This window comes from Limulus polyphemus, unplaced genomic scaffold (genome assembly GCF_000517525.1).
Source record: "Limulus polyphemus unplaced genomic scaffold, Limulus_polyphemus-2.1.2 Scaffold969, whole genome shotgun sequence".
In the NCBI taxonomy this organism is placed as follows: Eukaryota; Metazoa; Arthropoda; class Merostomata; order Xiphosura; family Limulidae; genus Limulus; species Limulus polyphemus.
Genome location: NW_013666579.1, coordinates 190,276 through 207,908, shown reverse-complemented (window position 1 = coordinate 207,908; position 17,633 = coordinate 190,276). Strand labels below are relative to the sequence as shown.

The following is a 17,633-nucleotide window of genomic DNA, read 5'->3' as shown; positions in this document are numbered from 1 at the left end:
AAGCTACACAATGGGTTATCCGTGCTCTGCCAACCACGGGTATCGAAACCTGGATTCTAGCGTTGTAAGTCCGCAGACATGCCGGTGTGCCACTGGGGGGGGGGGCTATTTATGCTTTGATTATGCTTCGTTTTTATCACACACACACAAACACACAGTACTTACACGATATATATATACGCTATCGCAAAAAATGTAGCTATTTAAAAACAAGAATTATCAACACTTTCAATAAATTCTAACGTTCCCCACCAAATCGTTTAAACTATAGCAAACACGATGATATAAATTTCAGTAAATGTTGAAACAAAGACAAGAATGTAATGAATAAAATATTGTAAGATATACCTAGAAATAGTAACGCAGTAAAATAAAAAATAACTTGAAACACACATTACACTTATGGTCAACAAGATAATTTCACTGCATAATAATTTTTGTCTTTGGGTTCATTCGGTTTATAAAGTGCAAAAATGTTTCACTCCAACTCAGGCGCTGTAGTTATGCAAAAATATGTTATAGCGACCTCTGTGAAGGCAAAGACGTAAATAATTATTGTGTTTGCTCGCGAGGGAGTATGGGAGGATAAAAACGTTCAGTCAAAGATGGAGGATGAATCTTTTAAAATTATAACTGATATGAGAGAAATTTGGTCGACAACTCAGAAAAACTAGGGTATTTTTAACATTTTCTTTTACTTCTGACCATTTATTTTGCTGTTGAGAGTAGTGAGTATGGTTAGACTGCCTTGTATTAACGTAAAAGAGAAATTACGGTAAGATTCGATGTTAGACTTCAACTCAGTTTCACAAGCAAGGACTAAAAACTAAAAATTGTCTCTTTTTCTATGTTTCTGGTTATAACAAGTTACACGTTAATTCATAAGTTAGTTAGTAGTAGATGACTTGTAGTTATACAAATATGTATCAGTTAAGCAGTATTGGACTATAACTTCAAGCTTCTTACTAATGTCATTAGAATTTAGACTAAGCTTGTAAATTACTAAACGCAATGCTGGGTTTCTCTGATAAGTTATTAATTTTCAGTATTTAGCACAATAATGTAATTAGTTTGCAGGCAAAACCCATTTTGTTCTTTTCAGGTATGATAAATAACATAGGCAGTTTTTTAATACTGCTTACTTGAAACAATTTAAAATTTCATTTTGTGAATCAAAATTATTTTATTCATGTACACTCAGTGCAATGCATAGTAAGTTGTGTCACTGTTGAGTGTTGTGAAAGAAAATAGGTCAGTAGTACAATAATACTTAAGCTTAAATAGTTGAGCTTATTTTGCTGACTTCATCAGATTAGGGCCTGTGGTACTAGTGTTCCAAAACTGCTTTACTTGGTAAGTTATTTAAATAAATAATTTCAGTGGTATTGAGAATATATGTTTTTTGTTTAATTTTATAATTATCACATGCTTCTCTTTTGGTTTGAATTGCAATATAATTAACTGGTTTCACTTTCAGTAAGGCTTTGTGTAATGTTTATTACAATATAAATTCTATTTCATCATTCATGCAGGATCAATTTTGTTTTTGGGATGCAATAAGTTAACTAAACTTTGAATGTTTGTATGCTTTGGTGATTTGAATGATTATTATGTTTTGATTATTGTTTTTCTTCCAGAGGATTTCATGATCACATGAATGCTATGTTAGTTGTGGTTGATTGTTTTTGTTGCTGTTTTGCACATTTTACTGATAAAACTATTTTGTTTTTTCATAACTGTGTTTTTATTGTTAGTTTTTGATGGTTGTTTATTGCAAGGGTATAGTAATTTTATTGGTGGACTATGTTTTTATTCATTCTAAATAGTTTCTGTTTAGGGAAGCTGAATAAATATTATTTGGTTTGTTAACCTTCACTAAACAAAATGTATGTTTTGTATTATTTTGATGTGTAGTTAACTATATTTTGAATTTCTTAAATTTTTAGTTTTTGCTCATTTTAATGACAAACTATATCTTTTGATATTTATATTATGAACCTTAGTGAGGTGTGTTAAGGATATTTTATCTTGCCGTCTAGTACCAAAAGTAATCATATGAATCAATTAGATATAAATTTTGGGCTTTTAACTGGCATTTCTATTCTGCATATAATTGTCACTGTAGAAGAGCTGGAGAAAATTATTTCCAAGATAAATTTTAATCATACATCTTCAGCCACATACTATCTTTGTAATATGATTGAGTTATGTTTATGTGTAGATATTTATATGTAGGTCATTCTGTAAAGTTTCAAATGTAAATTTGAACAATTTCATATGTATATTTTATAAAAGGAGTTTAATAAAATATTGCAGTAGTTTAAGTAGATATGGGTGTTGATTATATTTGTGTATAATAGGTAAACAGTGGATCTTCTTATTTGAACCTGTTATATAAGCATTTTTTTTCTTAGGATTCTAATTACTACACAGTTCAAATATTGCTTTATTTATTTTTTATAAGGCTTTTTTTTTATTAAATTGCTTCTTGGAGAATGTAACTTATACTAGAGACTTTCACTGAGCTGTTTAAGTTGTTGGTTAGTAAAGTGTTAGTCAGTGTCGCTAAATGTATGGAAAGATATCAATTCATGATATACTCACTAACTGTCATTTTCAGTACAAACATGTATATGAGCATTTAACTAATATGAACATTAAGACATTGTGAACATAATATATAGGCAATAAAGGACTATTAGGTTATTCAAGGCAATCCCTGCACATCCTCCCTTGAGAAAATGTAAAAATCTAAATTGACACTGTATTTTCAGGAAATTATTAATTCTCCTTTTAAATTCTTGTTAAGGTGCTGGTGTATACAATTCATTCCATAAGCCAGTCATGAAAAATAAAACCATCCTAAAGCCTGACCCATCTTTACCAAATCTTAAATTTCTTTTTCCTCATGAAGTTTGTGTCAAGCTGAACTGTTAATACAGTAAAGATAATGTTTTGTATACTCGTGGTTAAGAATTGCCCACAACTGTGATATATTCTGTGCTTTATTTGGAGCTAAGTGCATGCAATTTATTGAATTTTTTAATAAAGGAAAGGGAAGTAGTTAATCAGGTTTGTCTTCAGTCATTTGGAGGATTTCACATACTTCATTCAAATTCACAATTTTCCTGATCCTCATGACAAAATGCTAGATATAATCTAAGTGGAAATGTCCAATACCCAATAAAAAAGGCTTGATAGTAGAAAATAAAGGGTGACCCTCAGGAATCATTCATCATTTTTACTGGCCAAGGCTAACTATTCAGAACTGTTGTTTGAACATATGAAATCTGTTCCCATGATCACTTAATAAATAGAAGAACAACTTAAATAAATTTAACTTTAAGTGTACATAAATATTAATTCTAAGTGCTTCATTATTTTGTAGTATGCCATGTTACTTTGGAATCTTAAGTTTATTTTGTTGTATTTCCTATTGCTACAAATATTTGATATTCTAGAATATTTTTTTAGATTAGTAAAAGTTTAAATGAAGTTTAACATATAATTGCTAAGAAATTCACTTAACTTACTTCCAAATATCCACAAGTATACAGTAACCAGGTCAACACTGATGGCCAAAAAAAATGTCTAGAGAGTAGATTTATTGTATTCATATGCAACCGAACTGTACCATATTTTGTGAAAAAATATTAATAAATAAGTTGAATATCTCAAATGTCTAACAATCGGTAAGCCGGGTGTCCTGGTTGCACAAACTTAGTCCGAGTTGCTGACTCATTGCCAGCATTGCGTGAAATGGACTGGCGAGGTGACAAGTAGTTAGCTGCTAGCCAGTTTTCACAAACATATGGGATCTCTAATAGAATCGAGGTGCCCTACACAAACTGATGATGTAAAAACTTGCAGTGTTTATTACCGAAATCACTCTGCATCGTTCAGGTTGCAGATTCATTATATTATGAAACAAATAGTTAACTTTAAAGTAAATTGCTTTACAAAATCAAGTATGGTCCTTGTTAAAGAAACAACTTACTTTTAACTTTTCATCTGTAAATGACTGCCTCTTATCACTCATTTTTCTGTAATTTTACTTGATGCAACAACCATACAAAACTAATTTATCAGATTATTTTGTGATATGATTTGTTAATATCTTATGCACAATAAACAACTTTGAAAGTCATGTCATTTATTACTAGTGGCATGAAGTGATAGAGATTTTTTTAGACAGTATTTACCATTTCCTTAGATTCTTAAGAAAAAAAAGTTTGTAAATTAAAAAAATACATTAATCATAATTTAATGCTTCAAATGACATGTGCATATGTATTGGATGGTATTTCACATTGTGAATACACAAGTGACTTCTCCATGTTTTGGGAGTCTGGTTTGATCCTTGCATCCTATCTAGTCTGTGTTGTCCTTTCATTCTTTTATCTTTAGAATATAACTCAAACGAAGTAAGTGGTCTTTTATCCTATTTGTCCTTGGATAATATTGACACTTCAATAAGATCACATTTTACCCTCCTGTTCCAAAGAGAAACTTAAGAGATTTTAACCCTCTAAGATAACCCATTTCTGAAATCATCGTAGTAGACCTCTTCAGAACCCTTTCTGATGAGTTAATAACATTCCTTAGATAAGAAGATCGAATATGGTTGTCACCTTTTTCCACAGATCAGACTTGGACATTTTATATATGTTTGTGCATGTGCAATTAAACTTGCAGGCCATAATAGATACATTTGATTTAGCTACTTTCAGGAGTTCTTTGTTATTCAGAACAAAGTTATGAAATTCCCCATAAGCCTATCTTTTACAACTGCTATACCATTATGTTTTAACTGTAAATGAAGTATGGCATACTTTGTATTTTGCTGAAGTTGCTTCATTGCGGTCTTTCAAAATCCAGGTTTTAAGACCATCATTATCAAGCCACTCATCTGTTAAAGAGCAAAACTAACATCATTCTTCTGTGAAGAAGCTTTTGAACTTTCATCTGCTGCAGCCATTTTTCTATGATTCATCATCATTGGATATTAAGCCTCGCAAGTTCTGAATCATATATCTCTTTAGTACTATTTCATTTTTTAGATCATGTGACAGCAACAATACCCATTTGTACATACTCTGGAACAATACAAGGATAAGGTAAAATATAACATAATAAATTAAGTGTCAATGTTGACATTAAACAGCACCTCTGTTTATCCTAAAAGCAAATTTTTTTCCTTTTGTTTCAGATGGTGTAGAATGTTAGGATTAAACAACATAATAGTGGAATGTACATATAAAATACTAAATAACATACTTTTAATAAGATAGCTGAAATCCCTTTCTCAAATACTTTAGATAAGCTTTTTGGTGTTGCTTATGATTTTTACTTAAAACTGGATTTTTTAAGGCTTGATAAATGCTACTGGGTCACAGGTCAATAAATACTGTCCAGGTGAAACCTTAACTGATCAAACTGTACACAAGTATTCCAAGTGAGGCTTAACTAGTGATTTATGCAGTGAGATTTACTAATTTTGATTTGTAATTAGATCTGGATGATTAGTGGCATTTGGTAATTAATTAATCATCTGACTCATTAATCAATTACATTTGTTTAATCAATTATTCTCACTTGAAAATTGGATAGCCAGTTTTGATTAGTTGTTCATTTTGAGTCGTGACAGTAATAGTTTAAGCTGAACAAACTTGAATTAATCCAAAATAATGTGAAGTCATATTTGCAATATTTTGATTACTTGTATATTTGTAAAAATTGGAAATGGTAGTAGACAAAAACACTGACTTTGATTAGATGATTAATTTTATGATGTTAATCAATTTAATCATAGTTTTAAGTAATATTATTTTATGTGACAATTATTTATGACATTTAATTGGGTGCTACTATACCGTGTGGTCTACAAAAATATTTACACTATTGCATGCAGTCTACACTGATACTATCATCATCACTGTTTTAATGATTTACTAAAACATAATTTCTTGCTAAATAATTTATATCTATCCACGTTTTTGTTCAGTAAATAATAATAATTTAATAAGTTGTGTGTTCCAAAAGAGTACCTTAAATTTAGGTTATAATTGTGCTAGTTTTGATTGTTGGAATTTATTTCATTCCGATTATATTTGCCCCCAAAACATTATGTAATAGTATTTTGTACTTTATTAGTTGAAAGGCATTATTTATAATAAATGGCACCAATTGCAAATAAACAAATTAAAATGGTGATAATGATAGTATCTCTGTAGTCTGCACACTATAGTGTAAATATCTTAGTGCTTCTGAGTTAATTGTCCATCTTTTTTTTTTTTATTTAAATAGCCTATAGATACACTCTAAAATTCTAGTACTTTTACTACTAGCAACAAAACACTGCTTTGATGGCTTCAGTGAATTTTCTACCACGCTTCCAATATAATTTTTTCAATCATGCTGTTGATTAAGTTCCCTTGTTTATTGAATCTGTGATCCAAATTATGGTGACTTGCACTTAATGTAATCAAAGGTCAAATGACATATATTTGTCCAACTTACCAATTACTTACCAAACTTTAATTATTTAGTATATCAGCATTATTAATGTAAATAAGAAAAACCAAAGTGCTTAACCCTGAGGCATGCTATTAGTAACAAGTATTCAGTTTTACTGACTGCATTAATAGGAACCTTTTGTTTTCTACAAACTACATAACTAGTCTTTTCCTTGCCCCTACCAGTGGGATTTTATTAGCTCATCATTTGTGTAGCACCGTATCAAAAGATTTTTGAAAATCTTAGTTCACAGGTCAACACCCTTTCCATTGTTCTGATAAGAAGTAATGCTATTATACATTCATCTGTACTTTTGCTTTAATTTCTTAGAATCATTGAAAAAAAATCCATCTACTGACCTACCAATAATGAAAGATAAAGGTTTATGTATCTGATCTTTGACCTTTAATTCCCTGGAAAAATCGGTGCTTTATATATCTTTAATCTCATATTATTTCTACTCACCATCATTGGGATTAATATCTACATGATACAGGTCAGTTCCAATACTTCCCGTAGAATGCTCAGGATTGTGAATACTGCTGATATCTTCTCTTATAAAACATTTAAAAACCATTTCGTAGTCTTAAACAAAGTCTTGTTGTCAGCATCCTTTGCAGTCCAAAACCTCATTTTAAAATTTGGCTTACTTAACCCTTTTACTATGGCTGGGATGTATATTTCCCAGCCACAGTGAATGGTTTAATATATTTAAAATCCTTACTATTAATGTTACCATTATTACACAGCTGCTTTTCATAAGTCCTTTTTGGATTTCTAGCTTTCCTATAGTTCCATCAATCTTCTAATCTATTTTTAAATTTAAACTTTTGCCATTTATCCCTGATTTTCTCCTTTATATCATCAGTAAGCCAGTTATGTGATTTTCTCTGTTATCCATTTTTTAGGAGTATTTCTATCTTAAATTAAAAGCTATATTTTTTTTAAAAATTCTCAAATTCATCACTTTTTAACTCATTATCCTAATTCATTAATGATAAATCTTATCTATTTGCTTCAGAATTTGGTCTCTTGAAAATAAGTAATTAAAATATCATTAATTTTTATCTGAATGTTTAGCAAAACATCAAATATAGTTATGCTATGATCACTCTTTCCTAGTTTTTCCCTTACTTCTGTTCTTGCAATAATATCCTTATTACTGATGAAAAGTAAATCAAAAATAGCATTCCCTACCTGGCATAGGAAACCATCCTGAATTGCTTCAAAAAATATCCCTTCTTCATTATTTGACTACATACAGTTCCAATCATTATATCTAAAATTAAAATCTCCCATAATTATTGAATCAGTATTTGTATTAGTAGCAACCATGATTTTATTATACAATTTCTTATTGGCATAATCTTCACAAAGCTTTGTATTTGATTAGGCTATGAACCTCAAAAACTGTGTAGAGGTAGACATATATATATATATATATATATATATAGATTGTCATATTAATTTTAATTTATATTATTTCATCAAAATTCTGTTTTCATTAAAGTAACTGTTCTTGTTGAAAGTACTACTTAAAAACATATGTTAAAGATCATTAATATAATTTTTTCTTTTCTAGGTCCACATTAGAATATTAGTGGTTCCCCATTATCTAGTGAAGGAATAATGGATCCAGCTACATGGTCTGCATACACACAACATTATTCTAGACTTGGTAGTGCTGTAAGTCCTGCTGCTGCTTCATTTTCCCAACAGGCACAGCTGAATGAGTTAGGATTGTCATCTACATTTTCACGCCAAGACCATGTTGGAGGTTACGGTGCTGGAACAACACCTCATCCTTTTTTCTTAACACCTCATCCAGGGTTAAACCCTCCACAACCTTCTAATCATGTTGATACATCATTCAGTTCTGCCAGTATTTTGCCTCCTGGATATGAACATAATCTTCTTTCTGCTCAGTTTCAATCAGCTGCTGCAAAAAGTCATTTTACAGGACTGCCAACTGGAGCAGGGTTTTTAAAAGCAGCTCACAAAGAACCAGATTTGAGTGATCTACGAGGGGGATTTGCACATCGTGGAATGACTCCAAATCACATGACTGCTGGAGCTAACATGGCAGTAGCCATGACAGGAGCCACTGGACTTGGATCAGGAGCTCTTTTCAATCCACACATGGCAGCTGCTTCTTGGAGACATTCAAATATTGTTAGTTCTGCTGGAAATCCATTTGGGTCTTTTGCATCAGAAGCAGTTATGCCAAGATCAATTGGAGTTGAAAATAATAATGATAAAGTTCAGCCTCAAGTTAGCAAGTCTCCTAGAAGATCCATTGGAGGACCATTGATTGACCAAGACTTAGCTCAGACATACAGGAATATTTTACCTTCACCTGCTCGTCCTCCTTCCTCTTTAATAGATTCTCAGAATACTCACTCTACTTCAATGAACAGACAAGTAGATTCCTACTTGAATAGTATGGCGGACTTGTATACTTCTAAACCAGATTTTCGTGCTTATTCTTCTAATTCAATGATTCAAGTATCCCATGACTCAATTTCTCAGCCAGTTTATTCTAGTTCAGCTTATGCTCCTTTAGATCTTCACATGGAAAAACAAAATGTATACAATACACAGACAGAACAAAAAATGTCAGGTGCCACAACTGATAAAGAGTCTTTTTTACCGACACCAAGTGTAATAGTAAGCCCTCAGTTTCAACATATTCAGTCTCAGAGACAGAACACCTTAGCCAGTAGTTCTGGTGCTGGTTCAGAAAGTACTACTGCTAATGGAGAAACACTCTTGTCCCAAAACGTTCAAAGTATTCATTCAACACATTCTTCAGAACACCAGCTTGGTAGTAGTCCTGAATTTAATCAAGAGCATATTTTTAATTTTGGAAATAATATGCAAGGGCATTCACCATTTGCATCTTCTGCACCTCCGTCATCAAAAAGCCACTGTTCTTCAGGATCAGCAACACAAGAATATAGCCCACAAAATATGAACCAGAACACTTCACCAATTATGCAATCAACATACCCACCAATGAGCACACCAACACAAGCTCCAACACCTGTACACCCTTCTCCTTCAGTGTCTGTTGGGCAAGCTTATGTTCCCAACTCTTTTGTTTCTAGTCAGGAGGATGCCACTGCCATATACTCTTCTGTTATTACTCAAGCTGGCACCATAAATTCAAATCAAACCAACTTTTCCACAACTCATAGTGATCCTTCTCCTTCTCCAAAATCTCATTATAATGGGGAGCATACAGCAATTTCTCAATCTTCAGTTGAAAGCAATCATCTGGATATGAGTGAACAGGCATTCTTTGACCAGCTGCAAAATCCAATTCATTCTCATAATGTAGAAGACAACTGTGTTCTTGATGTTGTCAGTACTCCTCTTGGTTCAGAAAGCCAAAATTGTGTTAGCACTTCCAGAAATCTAATGGAAGAGGATCTCAATATGGTACAGCAAAATATTAGGGCAGATGATCAAAATTCTCCTCTTTGTTCAATGAATACAGCACTTGGAATGGAAGAAGCAAGATCACAGTCAGCAAATATGCAAATGAATTCCATATTGAATGGACCACAGCCACTTCGTTCACATATGCAGGAGTTTACTAACTTAATGTCAGCTGAAGACAGGATGAAAGTTTATGATTTTGATGAAACACCTGAGCCAATTGCTAATCGGTCAAATAATTTTGAGATGACTGGATTTGAAAGAAAACCTGGTAAAAGAGGAAGACCAAAAGGTAGAAAGAACTTCAAGAAACGTAAAACCAAAAAGAGTCCAGCTTGGGAACTCACTTCAGAAGATTATATGCAGCTAAAAGAAGCACAGAAGAATTGGGCTCATACACAGAGGTCTTTAAGTAATTCACTTATACAGAGCGATATTAATGAACACCATTTTTCTCAAACTTCTCATACACAAATGCCAATTTCCAGCCAGAAAAGATCATCAGCTGAGAACTTACCTCCATATCATTCAGGAAATCCATCCTCTGGTGTGAGTAAATGGTCATTACAATTTGGTAGCTCTTACCAGCATTCAGATTTAGACATTCCTGTTGCAGCTTTCCAGGATAGTTCAGTACATTTCCCAAAAGATACTTTTCCAGGAATATCATCATCTTTAAACCCTACTAGTGATCAACATAACAGTTTTAGTTTCAGTGAACAAGGAGCTCAGTCAGTACCCATGGATGTAACAATGTCTACTTTACAGAGGGAAGCTGATCAAGAAGCACTTCGTGTTTCAATAGATGAACTAGCTTCAGCATTAGAAGCATCAGAACAGAACAACCGTTCAACCATTCCTACTGAAGGGATTGATGATTCCCTTTCAGTTCTTCAACATAGTACAGGACATACAGGTGGAACAGGAATAAGTGATAATCTCTTTCACTCCAATAGCTTTGATCTAACTTCTTCTCTTGGAAAACCTCCAATTAGCACATCTTGTAATAATTCAGTTCTGCATTCGTCATCAGTAGACATCTCATCCTTTGGTTATCACAAAGATGCTTTCACCATTGATGAGAGAGGTGTGAACTTGGGACTTAAATCATCAAATGGCTTGCCAAATGACAATAAAAAAATGTTAAGTCAGAATTCGTCAGGCTCAATTTTGTCATCTTTTCATATTAATTCTACCAAAAGAAATAATAATTCAGATTGCCAAGAACTTTGTCAGGATTGGAACTTGGAAACAGGTGATCTTAGCAAGTCCTTTGAGAAAAATGTTAACCAGAGTGAAGCATCTACATCTGAGGCTAGATATCAGCCATGTTCTGTTAATGTAAGTTCCTCTCTTCCAGAATCGTCTGTGGATCAAGATAAAAATAATAAATCCATTCCAGGTATTGCAGATGACTTTGGGTTTCTTGATTTTCCAATTAAGTCAGATAAAAAGTCAGAGTGTGGAAAACCTGGAGCATTTGGTGGTTTCTTTAAAAGTTTTCTCAGTTTTCTCACAGATAAAACAGAAGACATCTCAGCAAACACTCCCTTTGGAAAAAGAGGAATTAGTCGTGGAAGAGTACGTGGTCGGAGGGGAAGAGGAAGAGGACGTTCTTTCCATGGGTCTTTCTCATCAAATGCTTCAGGAGAACACTTCTGTATGTATGATTCAGTTGGACTGTCTGTGTCAAGAAAAAATGATAAAGATTCCTGTGGGAAAGACCGCAGCTTGTCTCCAGTCACAGGAAATCTGACTGGGGATTCTTCTCTGTTCTTTGATAGCTCAGACCTTCAAAAAATGGTTGTTCCCAATCCTGAAGCACCATCATTTTCATCAGATGAAGAAGATAATGCCACCCAAGGCATTGCCAGTTCTGTAGCACAAGCACTTCGTCACCTCTCGTATGAAACGGAGGGTGCATCAAGTTCACTAAAAATTAATGAACATTGTTCTTTATTGGCTTCTGATAATTTAGCTGATAAGCCATTACAAGCAGGAAATTATGTACAAGCCTGTTTGAAAAAGGGATCTGTAAATTTTACTGAAAAGAAAAGAGGAAAGTCTTTGAACTACCATTCAGGCAGTTTTCCAGTGCATCTTGGTAGAGATCAAATTTCCAATCCACGTGTGCTTGGAAGAAGGTTTCAGTTTTTCAATTCATCAGTTAGAAGAAAGCGTGGTAGACCTCCCAAACCAAGGCCACTTGTTTATAGTAATTTACCAGGTAGAGAAGCTCATAGGGAAAATAAGTACCAGCAGAATTCAGAGAAAGCATTGGTTTACCAACCAGTAGCACTTGAACAGCAAGGTGAGTTAGAAAAATGTTAGTTACTTTAAAATATCACTTCAGGAATGTATATTTACATAACTCTCTGAACAACAAAGAACTATCAATTTTTATTACTGCTATCAAAATTTTTGTGCTTGCCACATACCTTGAATGAAGCTTTCACTTGCTATATATATTAATGTGTACTGTGCCATCCTGTGATATAATCATCATTAGACTATAACCCTCCACTACTAGAAGGGTGACTTATCTTCCAGGTGCAGTAATTCACATGAGCATTAACATATGAACAAAGGCTTATTCTTTCTGCAGCATTGCTTTGTTCAGCTGTGTTTTTTCTTAGAAATTAGAGGAATTTTTGCTCTTATTATTTTAAATTTTCATTACCATTAATAGGGTAATCTTCCTTTCCTTAATTTCTTGATTAAGAGAAAGAAAGATATAAACTTTTAAACATTTCAGTTAGAACTTTGGATTATCTTCAGTTTGATTTTTTGATATAATCACATTTGTAATTTTGGGACATCTGTGTTGTATCTTTCTTTGTGATGAGTTTTTTTTTAGTATTTCTTATATGTTGGAATTTTAAAGTGATGCAGCTTGTCAGTAGTCATCATTTCTTACTTTGTTTCTTGCTTTTTTTTTTTAACCAGATGACCTCACCAGGTTCCTCATCTTCTATAGCATTATGGGATCATCCCTTCTTTTGTTCATAGTCCTCTCGTTACTATCCAACATCCACACTATCTGAGGGCTGACTGTCATGGATCTTGGAGGTGACATGTTTCTGGAGCTACCATTCCAGTCTGGTGGTGCTCAGCTCTCCCTCTTTGTACATCTGTAGCTACCTTTGCCACAGACTACTGGGTTACTCAGGTATTTTCTCAGGGTTCTTCCTTTGTCCTTCCACTCTACATCTTATCTGATTAGAATGCCATGGAACAATTTCTTTACCTCATTTCAAGTTTTTATTCCTGTCTTTCTATTGTTCCCACAAAGATAGGATGTTGATGTCCTGTTGTAGATATTTCCTACTTTAACCAAATTTGTTTTTCCTTGGTTCAAGATGGACAGTTTTCTCACTCTGTGGTACTTTTTCAGGACATGCTTTACCTGGATTGAGGTTTCAGACACTTTATCCACATCTTGATTTGTTCACCTGATATACTTTCTTTGGTTCATTCACAATAGTCAAACATTCAATTCATAGCCTTTTTCCTTTGAGTCCAGGGGTGTTTTGCTCTGAGGTTACACTCCTGAATTCTACTGTTCCACTACTCTATGGATGTTTGACCTTTGTTTGCCCTACCCAGTTAAGTTTTCACTGTTACAACATCTCTTCTCCTTCAGGAGTCATATCATTTGAGGTAGTTGGTTTAACTCTCCAATTCAGTCTTGACCACATCATGCTCATTAAGTTAGGGGTCTTTTTCAATTTGTATGCAGGGCCATCTGAGCCTCCTCTTTTACATATAAGACATGGAGGTTCCAACACTAAGGGTTTTATGTCTCATTAATTTCCTGCATGTGTAGATTTGTTTCTTTTGGGGATTCTTTCGTCTCTTGAGCCTCTCATTTCCTTCAATGGATTCTGGCCATTCAGTACATCTGGAGCACCATTGTCTTTTCACCTCTTGCTGTTGTGGTTGCTCACTCAGGGCTTGTAATGCTCTTACTTGTGAGTTTTCATACCATGGTGAGTGCACAGGTAGCATATTATGTGGTTTTGTGCTTGATGACAACTTAACCTACAAATAAAACCTGTCAACCAATACCTCTGTTCAGATAGGGTGCAGTGCTGGACATTGATCCATTTCCAAAGAAGAGTTTTTTTTCTATATCTACATCCCTGAGATGTTGGCTGTTCAGCAGGTTTGACATCATCTTCTCTCTTGTCTGTCTGGTTTTCCTATCATAATCTTTTCAGACACCTCTTCTGTTTGCTTTTTTCCATCCACCAGCAGGAAAGCACTCCTCCTTAGGATTTCTGTTTTCCTTTCTCTAGACTTACTTATTTGTTCAGTTTTCAGGAGTTTAGGGCCTGGTGGCAGATTGACTATCTCACCTAGACTGGAACCTTCACAAAGAATGATATTACCATTCTTTAGTGTTTTCAGGGAAATGTCTCCCAATATGGGAGTCCTATCATCATTGCTTTTTCAACTCCTTTCAGCATCTAATTCCTACTCTTTTGGTCTTCAGTTTTAGACTCTACATCTTTGGCAAAGGAGGCTCTGTACTTGGAGGGGTTCAATCTCTTTTTATATGCTTCAGACATATTTTATTCTCCTTGCCACTTGCAGGAACCAAAGTTGTCACTTCTTTTTTTTTTTTGATGCCTCACGTTATTTACTGCAGGGACAGATTAATCTTCTTCCTGACTACTGCTACTTCTTCAAAACTTTGGATGTTTTCTTCATTCCACTTCCCTATACAGTGTTTCAACTCGTATTGTCTCCTTTGTCCTGTAGGGGCTGTTCATTGTTATTTCTTTTGTACTGACCCTTTTCAGGTGATTGAAAATGTCTTTTTTTGCCATAGGATTCTCTTTTCTTTAGTAACTTATCTCTTTCTACTTGGTTTATACACTTTATGCGACTAGTTTGTTCTTTTATGAGTGATGATACTTATTTTATTTTTGGTGTGTCCTCCCATCAAGTTTTTCATCTTGGGGATTCTCTTACCTCTAATCATTTATGTCCCTTGTATGAGATCTTACAGGCAGAATGTGGACAACCCCCAAACACTTTAGTGTCACATTACTTACATCACATTGTAGTTTCATTTACCCTGGGTTTCATCTCCCTCCAGCTGCCATTCTCCACTTTTCATAGAAGCTTTATAGATGTTTTTTTTTCTTTCTTTTTTATCAAGTCTCAAAACATCTTAAATAATCTCTATCTATGTGGAGACAATAGAACCTACAGGGAATACTCCATAAAAGTGAGGAATAACAGAAAGTGTTAAGCTTATCTGACCCTGTTTAGTGCCCATCGTTGAGAAGGAATTTTCTGCAAGAGACTGCTTTTGTAGTAAATTATTTTGTTGTCCAGACCACATTTCAGGAAAAAGAAACACTGCACCAATATGAGCCTATTCTCACACCTGGCTAGTGCTTGCTGTCTGTATTTGTGGTAACCCATTGCACTGTCTATCAGTGTGACATTATGCAGTCCTAGCACCTCCTTGGTATTCTCCCCCCCCCCCCCGCATGTGAACCCCCCCCCCTTCTTCAAGTGGAGTAATGGGGGAATACTTGCTTTTTTAGTCCCAAGCTGCTGGGGAGGTCGATATGGAGAGTTCCTTTGGGGTTGGTGTAATTCAACTGGTATGAGACAGAGTGGGTGCACCTGTAGATGAGAAGTAAGGCCGGAGGTGTAGTACAGGCCACCACACTAGACTATGAACCAAGCCATTCCTGGTGGTTAGGCTAGACGGATGGGTCACACATTCGCCTCAGGATGCAGATCGAGGATATTTTCTCCCTGCAACTGATTATTCTAGTAAGTACCTTACGTAAGTATTTATCCAATATGTTGCAGCCTTACTTATTATGTTAGCCACACTACAAACTCATGGCCAACTGACCACCTGAGAAAGATAAATATTGGACAATTGAGCAGTCTTACATTTCACCCATGTATGTGACACTAGCACCACACAGAAGGTTTTTTTAACAGCATCTTCTGCTCTATCACCTTTATTGGCCAAAGAGTATTTCCTGTATGAAACGGATGCAATTTCTCACCAAATGATGTCCCTGTAGGCTACCAACCCCCAGTGGGTGACATGCTCCATGGGTTTTCCTTATGTGACACTATGATTTTAGAAATGAGCTCAGCTTTTGAATTTCTATATATTCACGATATTATCAATGTAGGCTTCTAGCTCTTTGTTGTGCAGAGAGGTAAGTACACATTTCTGAAGTTAACATTTTTCTTACCTGAAAATGTATTTCAGATAGATACTCACCTGTCTTCACACTCTCCTACTTTTTCTCCACACTTCTTGTGTATTTCTTTTGCCTTGTCAAGAATGAGCCTTTGTCCCAATGCTAGTGCTAATGGGGATATATTCTAATGATGATTACGTAATAGGCTTGTGCAGTATGGGGATGTTAACTTTGCACAAAGCATTTGGCATGTACAAAAATCTTCATAGAAGGTAACAGCTGATCATTGTTCCAAAATATATCTATCTGAAATACATTTACTCGTAAGGAATGTGTTAACTTTTGTTGGCCAATGTGTGTATTTGTGAAAACTGACTTTTTTGTGTGAACCAGATAGTTCTATTATATGTTACATAAATTTTTCTCATGAAAAGTATAAATTACGAATTTTGTTTGTTTTCGTCTAAAACATTTTGTAAGTATACAATCTTGTGAAAGAATATATGAGTATATTTTTTATAACAGGAAAAAAAAATCATTTAAAATAAACTTGAGTAAATAGAATATATTTTCTGTGTAATTCAACTTGTGCAACAATAGGGTTAGTTAATTTTTATTTAACCGTTTAAACTTGACATAGTTATATACATGCATGCTGTTGTGTTACATGGACTTTGTTTTACAAATGGTTTTAAGTCTAAGATTTGAAGTGTTAATTAATAATTTTTACTTAGTGTTTATAAAAAAAATGGTATTTTTTTTATCACTTAGTTTTTGTAAAGTTTATGTTTCTATGTAAAGTATAGTAAATATGTAAATTTTCTTTAGTTAAGGCATGGCTGTGCCCAGTTCACAAAGAACATTTCCATACATTATTTGTTGAAGCTTGTACTTGACGAGAGAGCTCTGTATATACACTAGATTTCATAAGATGGACTGTGTTACACTGGTATTATCTAGATGTGCAAATGTAGCTTATGTTTATCCTGCTTTTCTTAGATTTTAAGAACCTTATGACTTTATCTTCCAAAATGAACAGTTCTAAGTATATTACAAAGTTACATACCATATTGCCCCTAATAAAAAGCCACCTTTCTAATTATTGTCCTCTATTTTAATAAATTTTAACTTGTATGACAGCAATAGTAATCCAACATATAATCTACTGTAATCCACTTTATTACTGTAATTTTGATAGTAACAGTAATCCAACGTATAATCTTCTACTGTAATCCACTTTATTACTGTAATTTTGACTACAACAGTAATCCAACGTATAATCTTCTACTGTAATCCACTTTATTACTGTAATTTTGACTACAACAGTAATCAACATATAATCTTCTACTGAAATCCACTTTATTACTGTAATTTTGACAGCAACAGTAATCCAACATATAATCTTCTACTGAAGTCCACTTTATTACTGTAATTTTGACTGCAACAGTAGTCCAACATATAATCTTCTACTGAAGTCCACTTTATTACTGT

The 17,633-nt window shown here is 33.9% G+C and overlaps 1 protein-coding gene across 1 annotated transcript in view; it reads left to right on the top strand.

Moving 5' to 3' along the window:
- The first annotated feature begins 593 nt into the window (after window positions 1-593).
- The window catches only part of LOC106461481, a 61,404-nt gene continuing 44,364 nt past the window's right edge, over window positions 594-17,633 (top strand). Inside the window, exons 1-2 of the mRNA XM_022388452.1 lie at window positions 594-675; window positions 8,099-12,268. Of these exons, the coding sequence (XP_022244160.1) occupies window positions 8,146-12,268 (4,123 nt within the window). The 5' untranslated portion in view covers window positions 594-675; window positions 8,099-8,145. The remainder of the gene's footprint in view (window positions 676-8,098; window positions 12,269-17,633) is intronic.